The 13511-nt window shown below is 39.9% G+C and overlaps 2 protein-coding genes across 13 annotated transcripts in view; one reads left to right on the forward strand and one right to left on the reverse strand.

The window, feature by feature from the left end:
- Positions 1 to 13511, forward strand: part of LOC113649943 (natural killer cell receptor 2B4-like) — a 469259-nt gene that overhangs the window by 178123 nt on the left and 277625 nt on the right. For 3 of the 12 annotated variants that reach the window (XM_047815856.1, XM_047815853.1, XM_047815855.1), the window contains exons 2-9: positions 5219 to 5327; positions 5421 to 5560; positions 5642 to 5977; positions 6522 to 6809; positions 7183 to 7293; positions 7385 to 7452; positions 7546 to 7605; positions 11290 to 11936. The exons of 1 other annotated variant lie outside the window; for it this stretch is intronic. In XM_047815856.1, the coding sequence (XP_047671812.1) occupies positions 5476 to 5560; positions 5642 to 5977; positions 6522 to 6809; positions 7183 to 7293; positions 7385 to 7452; positions 7546 to 7605; positions 11290 to 11442 (1101 nt within the window). In that variant the 5' untranslated portion in view covers positions 5219 to 5327; positions 5421 to 5475 and the 3' untranslated portion in view covers positions 11443 to 11936. Of the gene's footprint in view, positions 1 to 5103; positions 5129 to 5218; positions 5328 to 5418; positions 5561 to 5641; positions 5978 to 6521; positions 6810 to 7182; positions 7294 to 7384; positions 7453 to 7545; positions 7606 to 11289; positions 11998 to 13511 lie in introns of those variants that run through there. 8 more of the 12 variants (XM_047815854.1, XM_047815858.1, XM_047815857.1 and 5 more) reach the window with 7 other exon arrangements.
- LOC113649997 overlaps positions 1 to 13511 on the reverse strand; it is a 174692-nt gene that overhangs the window by 23241 nt on the left and 137940 nt on the right. The window contains exon 15 of the mRNA XM_047816683.1: positions 13309 to 13421. Within this exon, the coding sequence (XP_047672639.1) occupies positions 13309 to 13421 (113 nt within the window). The remainder of the gene's footprint in view (positions 1 to 13308; positions 13422 to 13511) is intronic.

Raw genomic sequence — 13511 nt, forward strand, 5'->3', positions numbered from 1 at the left:
TTGACATTTCCACACTGTTGGGTTAATGTCCCTAGCTCATGGACCCACTGTAAGGCATCTCGTATCACAGGACTGGCTAGGCATGCAGATTGTGTGATCAAGTTAAGACAATGTGACTCACAATGCACACATATATGTAATACCAATGGCTGCTGTTTCTTTAGCTTTGTTTGTGCTCCAGAATATTTAGCCTCATGAGTGCATCCACAGCCACTCTAGCAATGTCCTCTCCAGTAGTCCATGACACTTCATACAACCCAACAAAAACCTCTTGTGGTAGCAGGTCATGGTCCGCATATCTAAAACTTATAGATTCTTGCTCTAATCCTGAGACATCCTAATTGAAATCTATAATGAGTGAGTACTGCAAAACTGGAAGAGACTGGATAGAGACTGCAATGCCTCTGACAATACAATTTCCTAACATTTGCAAAATCTCATTTTGCACAGAAGGAGAAGTATAGTCATGACAACGGGATAGCCAACTAGAGAGATGTGCATCATCATTGGCTTTCAATTTTAAAAGCTAAAAAAGATTCCCATTTTCTGTTCCATAGCTTCGAAGTGCCATAACCTGCCTAGCAAGGAACTGTACTGAACCCACAATATTTTGCAGGCAATACCTAGCATCCTCTTGTTGCTTTGCCAAGGCACTTGAAAGTTGTGAATCTACAGGCGATGCTTCTTGAACACAAACTGTAAGTGCATGATGGTGCAACTTACTATTCTGGTGGCGTTCAAAACTGACGAGCATTTTTCCAGTTGCTGTATCCTTTTGAGGAGAATACAGTGTCTGCCTTTTTGGAAAGTGTACTTTTCTTTATTGTGTATGTTTTTACACAGTGAAAGCAAAGGATCCACTTTACTCTGGGCTATAGTGAAGCCATGGATACTACTTATACCAACTTTCCTGAAAATGAAGGCCCTTGTTTGACAGCTTTTGAACTGCAATGTGTTTTGGTTGCGGTTGATTTGGCTTTCATTCAAAGTCCAGATCTACACTATCTACAGATCTACACTAATGTTTAAATTTGCAACTCATTAATTTAATATGGGATTGTAATGTACTGTGAAAAACACTGCCCCTGAATCGGTGTGTGACACAACATTCCCCGTATTTTGTTCATAAAATTGTTATAAGTATACTTCCTTACTCATCCGACCTCAACATATTAGCAAGAAAGACAAAGCCAAACAGCGACGTGGGTTAGAGAGGCAGGACTCAAAAAAGGCCAATCCTTTTAGAGAGGTGAGTTACAGAGGTGGGATTCATTGCAGGGGGTAAATCTGTTAACCGTTTGTGTTAAACAAATTTTTACAGAACGCTGTTATAAAATATTTTTCATCTTATTTAATGATTCCTGGATGAATGTTAAATGAAATAAGTAAAAAAGCACAAGACACAGATGGAAATCAGTGACTATGTATAAATATATATAGGCTTGGTCGAATTATTGCTAGGGACAGTTGAGTGTTCCCTGGATATTCCCTACCCAAATCGACACACTTGTAAAGGTGTTATTTTTTGAGGAAGTGGAAAAAAAGCTGGTGAAATCTTTATTTCGCAATAAAGTGGTCTTAAGTAAATCTTAAATACAATATACAGGATCACAGTGTGGGGACAAGGTGGCTTAGTGGTTAGTATGTTCGCCTCACACCGCCAGGGTCGGGGTTTGATTCCTGCCTCCGCCTTGTGTGTGTGGAGTTTGCATGTTCTCCCCCTGCCTCGGGGGTTTCCTCTGGGTACTCCGCTTTCCTCCTCCGGTCCAAAGACATGCATGATTGGCATCTTTGGAAAATTGTCCGTAGTGTGTGAATGAGAGTGTGTGTGTGTATGTGCCCTGTGATGGGTTGGCCCTCCGTCCAGGGTGTATCCTGCCTTGATGCCTGATGACACCTGAGATATGCACAGGCTCCCTGTGACCCGAGGTAGTTCGGATAAAGCGGTAGAAAGTGAGTGAGGATCACAGTGTGTTCAATTATTATGCATTACATTCATAATAACATCAAAGGAAACAACAGAAAGAAAAAACTTTTTTTGTTCTAAAAAGAAAAGGTTTTGTATGGTGAGATCTATATATGTTTGTCCAGCAAGTGGCAGTAATGTAATGGCTGGTCATTATTAAAAGCCTGTGAAGAAGAGCTTCATTTCAGGAATCCCATGTACACTGAAACTTTTCCATAAACACTCCAATGTATTATCTGTTGTTGCTGTAGTTACCGGATAGACATCAATCCACTTAGAATGAGCATCAGTTAGAAATAAGAGCATTTAAACCCAGAAATGGACCTGCATATTCCATATGAATTCTCCTCCTGGGTTGTCTGGGCCACTCCCATGGCTGGTGCCCTTGCAGGGGCTTTTTTCTGCAATATCAGCATCCAGTTTCAGCCACCAAATATAACTTCTGGCCAACACCTTCGTTTTTGACATAACTGCGTGGAACTGATGCAGCTGCTCCAACAAACTCAAACGTCCTTGTACTGGAATAAGAACACGGGCTCCCACAGCACACATCCATTCTGAACTCTGAGCTCTTGCTGTCTTTACTTATAAAATATAAATTCAGATGTATTGTGATCAGGCCAGCCTTTAAGCACATACTCACACACTCTTGATAAAACAGGATCTTTATTAGTTCAGTGCCTAATGTGCTCTGCTATAGTTAAGGGGTCCATTACACTGTCCAGCATCAGTACCTGTTCTTCCTCTGGTTCTTCCTCAGATTGTTGTAACACAGGAAGACGACTGAGGGCATCTGCTTTTCCATGATCTCTCCCAACTCTATCACATATATCACATACTCATATGCTCCCAACATTATTGCCCACCTCATAATTCATTGAGATGCCATTTGAGGTACAGCCTTTAATTCATTTAGTAGACTGAGTAGAGGTTTGTGGTCAGTGCATCTTTCATACGATGTGCTAACACAGTTCCCACACCGTACGCCACCACGAGTCTCAGTGCTAATGTAAACACACACACCACCACAAGTCTCAGTGTTGATGTAAATACACACACACCACCACCACGAGTCTCAGTGCTAATGTAAACACGTACACCACCACCACGAGTCTCAGTGTTAATGTAAATACACACACACCACCACCACGAGTCTCAGTGCTAATGTAAACACGTACACCACCACGAGTCTTACCGCACATAGCTGCATTTCTGTCAGCTCTAAATGAGGTGATCCCGTCCAGCTGAATGGCGGAGTCTCTGAGCCACGTCTCCGTGAAAACAAACATGCAGCAGTTTCCAAACTCTCACCATGTAGACCATTCAAGTCAGATGTAGACCAGTTTATTGTCCAGGGAGCAAACATCGGAGAGTAGAATGGATGGGAGAGCCGTCCGACTAGGGTTAGGTTTTAGCCTAGGGTTAATTTTTAGCCTAGGGTGTGTTTTTAGCCTAACATGGATAACCACCTGCTAACTGCGTGTGAAAGGGGAGGGTGAACAGGGTGTAGAGTAGAGATGATAGTGTTCAGAATGAGGGTTGAGGATACCTGTTTTCCCAACTTAACAGATTGAGGTCTGTTGGTGAGAAAGTCCAGAATCCATCTGCAAGTGGAGGTGCAAATTCCCAGCTCACTGAGCTTAGTGATCAGTACAGTGGGGAGAACTGTATTGAACGCAGAGCTAAAGCCAATGAACAGCATTCTGATGTAGGTGTTGTTTTTATCCAGGTGGGTGAGGGCTGAATAAAGAGGAAACTGCATCTTCTGTCAACCTGTGGACCATCTTCTGTCAACCACCTTCAGGCTAGGCAAACTGGTGTGGGCCCACAGTGATGTCACTCAGAACCAGTTTCTCAAAACACTTCATAACAATAGGGGTGAGTGAAACTGGGTGAAAGTCATTCAGGCAATCGGCAGCTGAGTGCTTAGGCACTGGTATGATGTATGATGTAGACTTCAGGCATGTAGGAACCGTGGCTTGGGCCAGTGACCGGTTGAAAATGTCAGTGAAAACTTGTGCCATTTGTCCAGCACATGAGAACTCGTCCCGGTATGCCGTCCGGACCAGCTGCCTTGCGTGCATCCACTCTGCTAAATGCTGAATAGACGTCCATTGTTAATAGTGAAAGTGAACTGTGAGCAGTAGCAGAGTCAGCAATTGAGGTGAAATGTCCTATGCCTTGATTGAAAAGTGCAAAAACATTATTGAGTTCTTCCAGTAGGAAGGCACTGCTGGTTGGTTGAGATCGAGATATCGGTCTGTGATGGTCTGGATTCCACATGCGTCTGGGGTCAGAGTTGTGGAAGTGCTCTTCTATGTGGATTTTGTATGTATGTCTGGCTCCTGATGCCTCTTTTCAGGTTGGCCCTGGCTCTGTTGTAGTCCTCTGCGTTGCCACCATCTCTCAGGATATTTACTACAAGACTCTTCTCTGTTCTGGCACGTCTGCTAAATGCTGTAACTGTAAACAGCATTGTGGACCCCACACACACCACATACACACTCTTCACCCCACACACACCTCACACACACTCTTCACCCTCCTGCCATCTGGAAAAAGGTACTGAAGCATTCGGGCCTCACGACCAGATGTCCTTTTTGCCCTTATATAACATTATATAACACTGTGTTTATTCTAGTATTACTGCATGCAGTATTGTCTGAACATACAGTATTTACAGTCCTGCACTGTGTACAAGAGGTTACAAAGGTGCACTTTATATATCTAGGACTAACTTACTAAGTCCTTTAGCTCTGTCTTTGTTTTATGGTACACCCTGATCCTGGAGAAACGTTGTCTCATGTCACTGTGTACTGTAACAGATATATATGGTTGTAATGACAATAAAAGCTTCTTGAATCTTAATTGTACTCTTTGCACTTCTGGTAGATGCCAAACTGTAGTTCATTATTGTGTACCTGTACTATGTAATGACAATAAAGGTTTGTCTGTCTGTCTGTCTGTCTGTCTGTCTGTCTGTCTGTCAGTTCATCAAAAGTAAAAGATGTGTGTGTTTGGCCAGCCGAGCATTTCTAACATGATTTTATCTGTCGTTTTGTTCCCTTCTCATATATGAGAAGTCCTGTATGGGTTTGTTCTCTCTATGCCGAGGAAGACATTTAATTTAGCCAGTTAACATGTCACTTTTTTGAAGTGAAAGTAAATATTAAATGTATAAGTAAACTTAAACTAATAAAAATTGTGCTGCAAATACTGCAGCTGATGTAGGTTTTATGTTTGTTTCCTCAGGTTAAGGTCCATTTGGTGAATTGTGAACATCAGAACATCAGCTCTGTAACGTAGATGGTGTTGGTGCATGGAATCAAACCGGTGTTTTATCAGCTACTGGAAGCCTCAGGTGAGGAATATAAAAATACATTTGCTCCAGATCTTGTGAATGTACTCACATTTTTATTCATGTTAATCTAACAGTAATGTTGGTTGTGAACAGCAGCTACAGAAGTGATGTTGATGAACTTCATCGATCCCAAAGTTCTTTAGTGACGATGATGTTCAGGGCAATGGGACAAATCCTGGTGAATATTGTAGCAGAAATCAGGACTCTCAGGACTCTTCTTCTCCTGCTGTGCTGTAAGTTTGTGTTTTTCCTTCACAATCACACATCACAGTATAGTTTGTGAGTGAAATGATGAAGCTGAAGCTGTGATGCAGGTTTACTGTGTGAAGCTGGAGACGAGACGGTCACACTGCAGGAAGTGGAAGGAACCACTATAACTCTCCATACTGGGATAACTGGGATTCAGAGTCATGCTCGTATAGTTTGGTTTTATGGACCTGAGAAACTAGAGGAAAAGATATTGGACAGTTATGTGTATAAAGGAGAAACTGTTACAGACATCAATGAGAGGTTTAAAGAGCGACTGCAGCTGGACAGAATCAGTGGAGCTTTAACCTTCAGGAACATCAGCAGAACTGATTCTGGAGTTTATTTATTACAAGTCATCAATGGAAGTTTCTCATCTAGGACTTTCAGTGTCAGTGTTTATGGTGAGTAAAAGTGTTTCATGTCTCCTTCATGTCCGTGTTCAGTCTCATAACTTCATCATAAATAAAAAATAAATAAATACAACTTGTATTAAATAAATATTGATGTTGATTTGGTGAAGTAAAGAGATTTATGGAGTCTCCAGTGTCAGTGCTTTGTAACAGCCAGAGGTAAAGCTGTAATTTTTAGTTTTACAGCTGTAAGTTTTTTATCTCTTCAGGACAGAAGTGTTTATTCACTGTAATTAAATGTAACTTTAAACAAATAATCAGATTTTCATTATTAAATAAAAAAATGCATGTTTGGGGAAATTTCTGTTGTATAAAAGTAATAAAACACTTGTGGATGTGCTGCTGTTATAGGGAAATAATCTTCAGGGTGAAACAGTAACCCTGCTACATCACAGCTTTCTACTGGCATCATGGGTGTAGAAATAATCCTGAAGTCCTGGGAAATTATTTTCTACATTGAGTGGGAATTCTGTTAATGATTAAAGATGCATTCTGCTTCATGTGACTAAAGTATTTAATGTGTTTGTGTTTTTAGCTCCAGTATCAACTCCAGTAATAATAAATGAAAGAGGAAAGCGAAGTGTGATTTCCACAGAGTCGAGTTTCCTCCTGTGTTCTGTGGAGAATGGAGAAGATGTGAAGTTATCCTGGTACAGAGAGAATGAGAGAATCTCCATCACCAATAACACAGATCTCAGTGTTCCCCTCAATCTCTCACTTCAAATACAACACAATGACACTAACACTTACATCTGTGTGTCTGCAAACCCTGTCAGCAATAAAACAACTTCTCTCAACATCACACAGCTCTGTGACGTCTCAGGTACGTCAGTGAGTCTAAACTCTCATCACTTTACTGTAGTTAAGAAAAGAATAATGAATATTCATGATGGAGTGAGACAGAGGTGAATAAACACTTTCCCGGTTTAATCTTTAGTGTTTTTACTCTTCAGATTGTTCAGATATAGTAAATACTTCATCAGTACTTCAGTGATCTGTAGTTTACTTCAGCACAGGTCTTAGTGTGTGTTGTATAAACCCTGTGATAGACTTTTATGTTATACATCAACACATGATCTATATTTTTATAACAACTACAAACTTATTGAAGGAACTGATATTAAAAATCTGTACTAATCTTTTCTTTTTTAAATAATAAACTGCTTACATTTATGATTATATCTCAATCTGTACAGATGATCATCCCTCTTCACTGCTTCCTGCTCTGATATCTGCTGGACTTTTTGTGTTATTAATTATAATATTAATAATTTGGGGGATTCGGCTGAAAAATAAAGAAAAGAAAGGTAAGTAATGAATCTTTCTGTTCATGTGTTTAGTTCAGTTTTTATATTTGTTCAGTTCAGTAACATTTAATCTGATTATTTTTTTCTTTAGTTACAGAAACACCCGGGGAAGTGACTTACACTGATATTAAAGCTCACAGTGCAGAGAGAGATAAAGAGGTAAAGTTGTGGGGAAAATGATTTGGTATAAATTCACAGGAGTGATAAAGTCTCCTCCTGATTCAGATAGTGAAATATTCTGCTGTGTTACAGGAAGAAAACTCCACAGTAACGGATGCTGAAGTAGAGAGAGACCCTGTGGTGTATTCAGACGTGAGGAGATCCAAATAATACAACACATCACTATATGATATAAAATATGCATGTTTTTGCACTTCTCATGTTCTGTCATAGGTCAGAGTGACACATTCGAATTAAAGCTTTCTTCACTTTATCTTCACTTTCTTCACTTTATCTTCACATACTCATAGACATAGACAATTGACTAGTGTTGCTGTGAATGACCAGAGACAGAGTATATGCCCCTCTCACCCCGTGAACACGGCCAGATTTGCCCTCTTAACTGGACACCTTGATGATGAAGATACAGGAGCACTTTTTGTGTCTGGATCCTCTCAGGTTTATCTCTCACGTTGCCTCAGGTTGTTTTTCCTTCCCTCTGCTGCCTTGCCCTACCTCATTAGTGATGAATGTTAAGTGTCCAGACTTTCTCTACAGACTTGTGTAATATGTTTCAAATATATAATATAATGTCTTCCTGATGTTTTACAAACTAAATTGCTGCTTCCACCAAAATCAGTATTTTACACAACACTAAAAAATGTGCTGATATTTTACATTGTTACGTCCTTTTTCTGTTGGCCAACATTCTGTTTTCCTGCTGGAGTTATTTTTCTTAGACAACTTTTTATAAAATTTCATGCGGCCTAGGGCTTTAGAGCCACATGCCGTATATGTCGTAGACCCTGGTCTGAAGTTTGTTTCTTTTCCTGTTCTAAGCGATCGGAATTCCGGAAATCCCGGTACGGAAGCTCAAAGTGGCCTTTCTTCCCATAGACTTCCATTATAAACTTTGGAGGTTTATAACTCGGCAGGTTTTCGAGGTTCCGGGGTTCCGACGGAACTTTCCGTTTTCCCGTAGTCGACAATCAAAACTCCCATATACTTGAATGGGGAATTCTTAACACGCAGCGTGAGCAGAGCTCAGGCATGGTTTCTCTTCTGTGTTCTCTGTAGATGTAAAGGAGACTCTCAATACATGTAACTCTCAACTCCACACTATCAATCCTATGATTCCAAAAGTATTGGCCCCCAGTCAATACACTTACCACATCTATCTATCTATCTATCTATCTATCTATCTATCTATCTATCTATCTATCTATCTATCTATCTATCTATCTATCTATCTATCCATTTATCTATCTATCTATCTATCGTTCATTCAACAGTAAAAATTACATGTACTCTTCTATGCAGTATAATAATAAGTAGAATCCCATAATGACTGTACTATTGACATGAAATGTGCAAACCTTCAGTAGTCACTTTTGTCCACATAAAGTATTAAGTATTGGCACCACACCGGGTTTACTGGTGACGTCACGCGTAGCCTCGCCACCAAAATAAATGAAATCAAAAATTAGCACAACATGGACATGTTATACTGTATATCCAAACACTCAGCCCAATGAGGGGAAGTGCCTCACGTGTATTCTGGTCATGTCACCTGAGGTCATGTGATGTCATTTGAAAATCAAAAATTTGCACAACATGGACATGTGACATATCAAAACACTCAGCACAATGAGGGAAACTGCGTCACGGGTATTTGGATCACGTCACATGCTCATGTCTGCTTGCCTCCAAAAGTATTGACACCCTAGCGGTCCAGTACTTTTCACAATCTTTCTGTCCAATTGCCTTCAAAAGTAACACTGACCCTTATGTCCACTCGCCTCCAAAAAGCACCGGCATTTGCGAATACTTGCACCATCAAAGTCAACATCAAAGTTTGTCGTGACGAACTTTACAAATCTAGTTATGTTGGCTTTTTTTTCCGTTATAAGCTTATTATTATTATTATTATTATTATTATTATTATTATTATTATTATTATTATTATTATTATTATGTTGGCTTTGTAGAAGCCAACATTCTGATTTCCGTTATAAGCTTATTATTATTTTGTTGGCTTCTACAACATTCGAGCCACATGCACCAAATTCGGACATGTCAAAGACCCTGGTTTAAAGTTTGTTGCTCTTACTTTTCTAAGCGATCAGAATTCTGGCATTCCAGGTACGGAAGCTCAAAGTGGCCTTTTTTCCCATAGACTTCCATTATAAAATTTTGAGGTTTATAACTCGGCAAGTTTTCGAGCGATTTACACCGAACTCGACAGGTTCTTTAGGACCTTACTCCAGTCCAAATTTTTATTCCAGAGTCCCGACGGAATTTTCGGTTTTCCCGTAGTCGACGATCGAACATCCCATAGACTTGAATGGGGAATTCCGAAAAGTCCTCTAAGCTCACACACACACAATACATCCAACATTAAGTATTACATGTACTGTTCTATGCAGTATAATAAGTAGAATCCCATAATGACTGCAGTATTGACATAAATGTCCAAACCCTCAGTAGCCACTTTTTGCAAAAAGTATTGGCACCCCACCGGGTATTCAGGTGACGTCACTCAACACCACGTGACGTCACGTGTAGCCCCGCCCCCAAAACAAGCAAAATCAAAAATTTGCACAACATGGACATGTGACATATCAAAACACTCAGCACAATGAGGGGAACTGCCCCACGGGTATTCTGGTCACGTCACGTGACGTGTACTATTTATACAGTGATGTCATATACTGTATAGTGATGTCATGTGAAAATTAAAAATTTTCACAACATGGACATGTGACATATCAAACCACTCAGCACAACGAGGGGAACTGCCCGCTTGCCTCCAAAAGTATTGGCACCCTAGTGGTCCAGTAGCTTTCACAATCTTTCTGTCCACTCGCCTCCAAAAAGCACCGGCCTTTGCAAATACTTGCACCATCAAAACCAACATCAAAGTTTGTCGTGACGAACTTTACAAATCTAGTTACTATCATTATTATTATTATTCTAAGCCAAAAATCTACGAAAAAAATGTGGCCTAGGGCTTTCGAGCCACATGCACCAAACCCAGATATGTCGTAGACCCTGGTCTGTAGTTGGTTGCTATTACTTTTCTAAGCGATCAGAATTCCGGCATTTCTGGTATGGAAGCTCATAGCTTTTTTCCCATAGACCTCCATTATAAACATTTGGAGGTTTATAACTCGGCAAGTTTACGAGCGATTTACACCAAACTCGGACAGGTTCTTTAGGACCTTTCTCCGGACGAACTTTTATTTCAGGGTTCCGATCGGAACTTTCGGTTTTCCCGTAGTCGACGATCGAACATTCCAGAGACTTGAATGGGGAATTCCAAAAAGTCCTCCAAGCTCTCACACGCAGCATGCGCAGAGCTCAGGCACGGCTTCTGTTCTGTGTTCTATGCAATAATAATAAGTAGAATCCCATAAAGACTGCAGAATTGACATGAAATGTCCAAACCCTCAGTAGCCACTTTTCGCCAAAAGTATTGGCACCCCACCGGGTATTCTGGTGACATCACGTGACGTCACATGTAGCCCCACACCCAAAATAAGTGAAATTAAAAATTAGCACAACATGGACATGTCATATATGAAAACACTCAGCACAATGAGGGGAACTGACTCACGGGTATTTGGATCACGTCACATGCTCATGTCCGCTCGCCTACAAAAGTATTGGCACCCTAGCGGTCCAGTAGCTTTCACAATCTTCCTGTCCACTTGCCTCCAAAAAGCACCGGCCTTTGCGAATACTTGCACCTTCAAAGCCAAAAAAAAACTTGAAAAACTTTACAAATCTAGTTTATTTTTGTTCTCTGTTTTGGGAGGTGTCTGTGTTTCTGTGCAGGATGAACACCGATTGGTTACTGAAGGTTACCTGGTGCCACGCCCTGCCTGGTCAGCTGACTCCCTGCAGCCTATAAAAGCCCCCACCACCTCTTCCTGCTTTAGCTTTTTTGCTCAATTGCTGTGTTTGTGTTACTCGTTTGCTGATAATTAGTATTGTGTGAGTTGTCTGTGATATTAGTGTGTTTAGACATTCCTGTAATGCTGACTACTGCCTGTTCTTTTGACTTTGACTCTGGATTGCCCCGCTTTGGTCTTATTAGCTAACCTGCAAATATGTGAATATAGTATTATTGGGGCAGCAGGGAGACCGATGCCATTTTTGTTTGAACCTTTTATTGATTGTGTTTTTGTACAGGGAGTTAGGGAAGTAATTGTAGTTTATTTTGTTTGCACAGTAGGGAATTTAAAGGGTACAACAATTAGTTGTTTCTGTTAGCTATTGTGGCCTTGTCGGCTCCTGAAGTCATACCCCCAGTTGTACATGTGAAATTTGTTATTCTCATTAAAAATATTGCTTATTCCGTTACCTCTGTTTCCTCGTACCCTTTCATGTTGCGCCTTCACCCCTAGACGCTTTATTTTTACGTATTTTACGTTTATTCCGTTACCTCTGTTTCCTCGTACCCTTTCATGTTGCTCCTTCACCCCTAACAACATGCAGATTTTATTACATTTGTCTGTGAAAGTTCATGGAGACACTGACTGATTACTGCAGAGAGCCATGAATGTATCCTGTATAATTCAGCAAAACCAATAAGTTAGATACTGTAATGTCTATATAATAAAAAAGGAACAGTGAATAAATCATGTTATAGACTCTGAACGTAGCTGTATAAATGACATGAGCACGATCACCTGAACACATTAACACTACAAAGCTCTGTATTTTGTTTGTGAGTGGTTTCGAGAACAAAGCCTCAATTTTGCCTTAATCTAATCTCGACATGTCCTTAAACTCTTTAAAGTCAATAACACTTAATATTTGGTTACAGATCCCTCACCTGCAATAACTCTGACATCATCAACCTGCTCCATTCATCTTTTCTGTAGCTTTTCCTGCCTTGTTTTTCAGCTTCTTTCAGTTGTGGGCTTTGGTTCATAGACAGCTCTCATTTTTAACAACAAACTCAGTCTTTACCTATGAACTACTGAAGTAATCAATCTAAACACACAGACACACACCTGAGCAACAAGAAGTACCTGTCAATCACCTGTATTAGTCACACTGTTTCTGATCAACTGAAAAGGTTTAGAAGTAAAAATCACAGGAAATGATCTGTGTCTCATAGGGTTAGGGTTAGAGTTAGGTGTCAGTGTCTTCAGTGGATAGCAAACAAACAAACAAACAAACAAACAGAAATAATATTTAAACATGCTCATGATCAGGATTTGCGTTCTGATCTGCTACCACCTTGTGGTCAGTGTTGGTATTGCACATAGCAGCAACAACACAGTATTACATAAATAAACTAATCACAAAACTCCTACTTGAAGAATAAACTGTTTTTATTTATAGTTTAATGAAGTACACAGATCGAGAATGTTAATTATTTTTAATCCAAACTCCACGATTCTTAGATCAGTGACCTATAAAAGAAATTGATTAATTATCATGTAAAGTTCTTTTTGATAAATAAGTATGTACTGAATTATGTCAGTGTCTCCACAGCTGAGTACATCACGAAGGTATTCAGCTCTTGACCATCTGTTATTCTGGACTTTTCTTCCTGTAAGACACAGCAGTATATTTCAGTATCTGAATCAGGTTGAGACTTTGTGATTTTTCTTTAAGGTTAAACTCACTAACACATTTCACATCATGATTATTTGAACAGTTTGATTTGGATGTTTACCTTTTTAACTCTCTCTGCACTGTGAGCTGTAATTGTCACCTCAGTGAAAGTCACTTCCTCAAGATCCTTTAGGAGCTAAAGAGGAAAAATCAGATTCATTGTCTTGTACATGGGAAATGTACAAACTAAACTAAACACCGGAACAGAAAGATGCATTTTCTGACCTTGTTGTGTTTTCTTTTTAGCCAAACCCACACAAATCCTGTTAGTATTAGTAGCAGGAAAACTCCAGCTGATATCAGGACAGGAAGCAGTGAAGGAGAATCATCAGATTTGTCTGTGTATACATATCAACAGTATATCTGACCAATCAGATAACTCCATCATGAATATTCATTATTCTTTTCTTAACTACAGTAAAGTGATG

This window comes from Tachysurus fulvidraco, chromosome 7, assembly GCF_022655615.1.
Source record: "Tachysurus fulvidraco isolate hzauxx_2018 chromosome 7, HZAU_PFXX_2.0, whole genome shotgun sequence".
NCBI classification, from domain to species: Eukaryota; Metazoa; Chordata; class Actinopteri; order Siluriformes; family Bagridae; genus Tachysurus; species Tachysurus fulvidraco.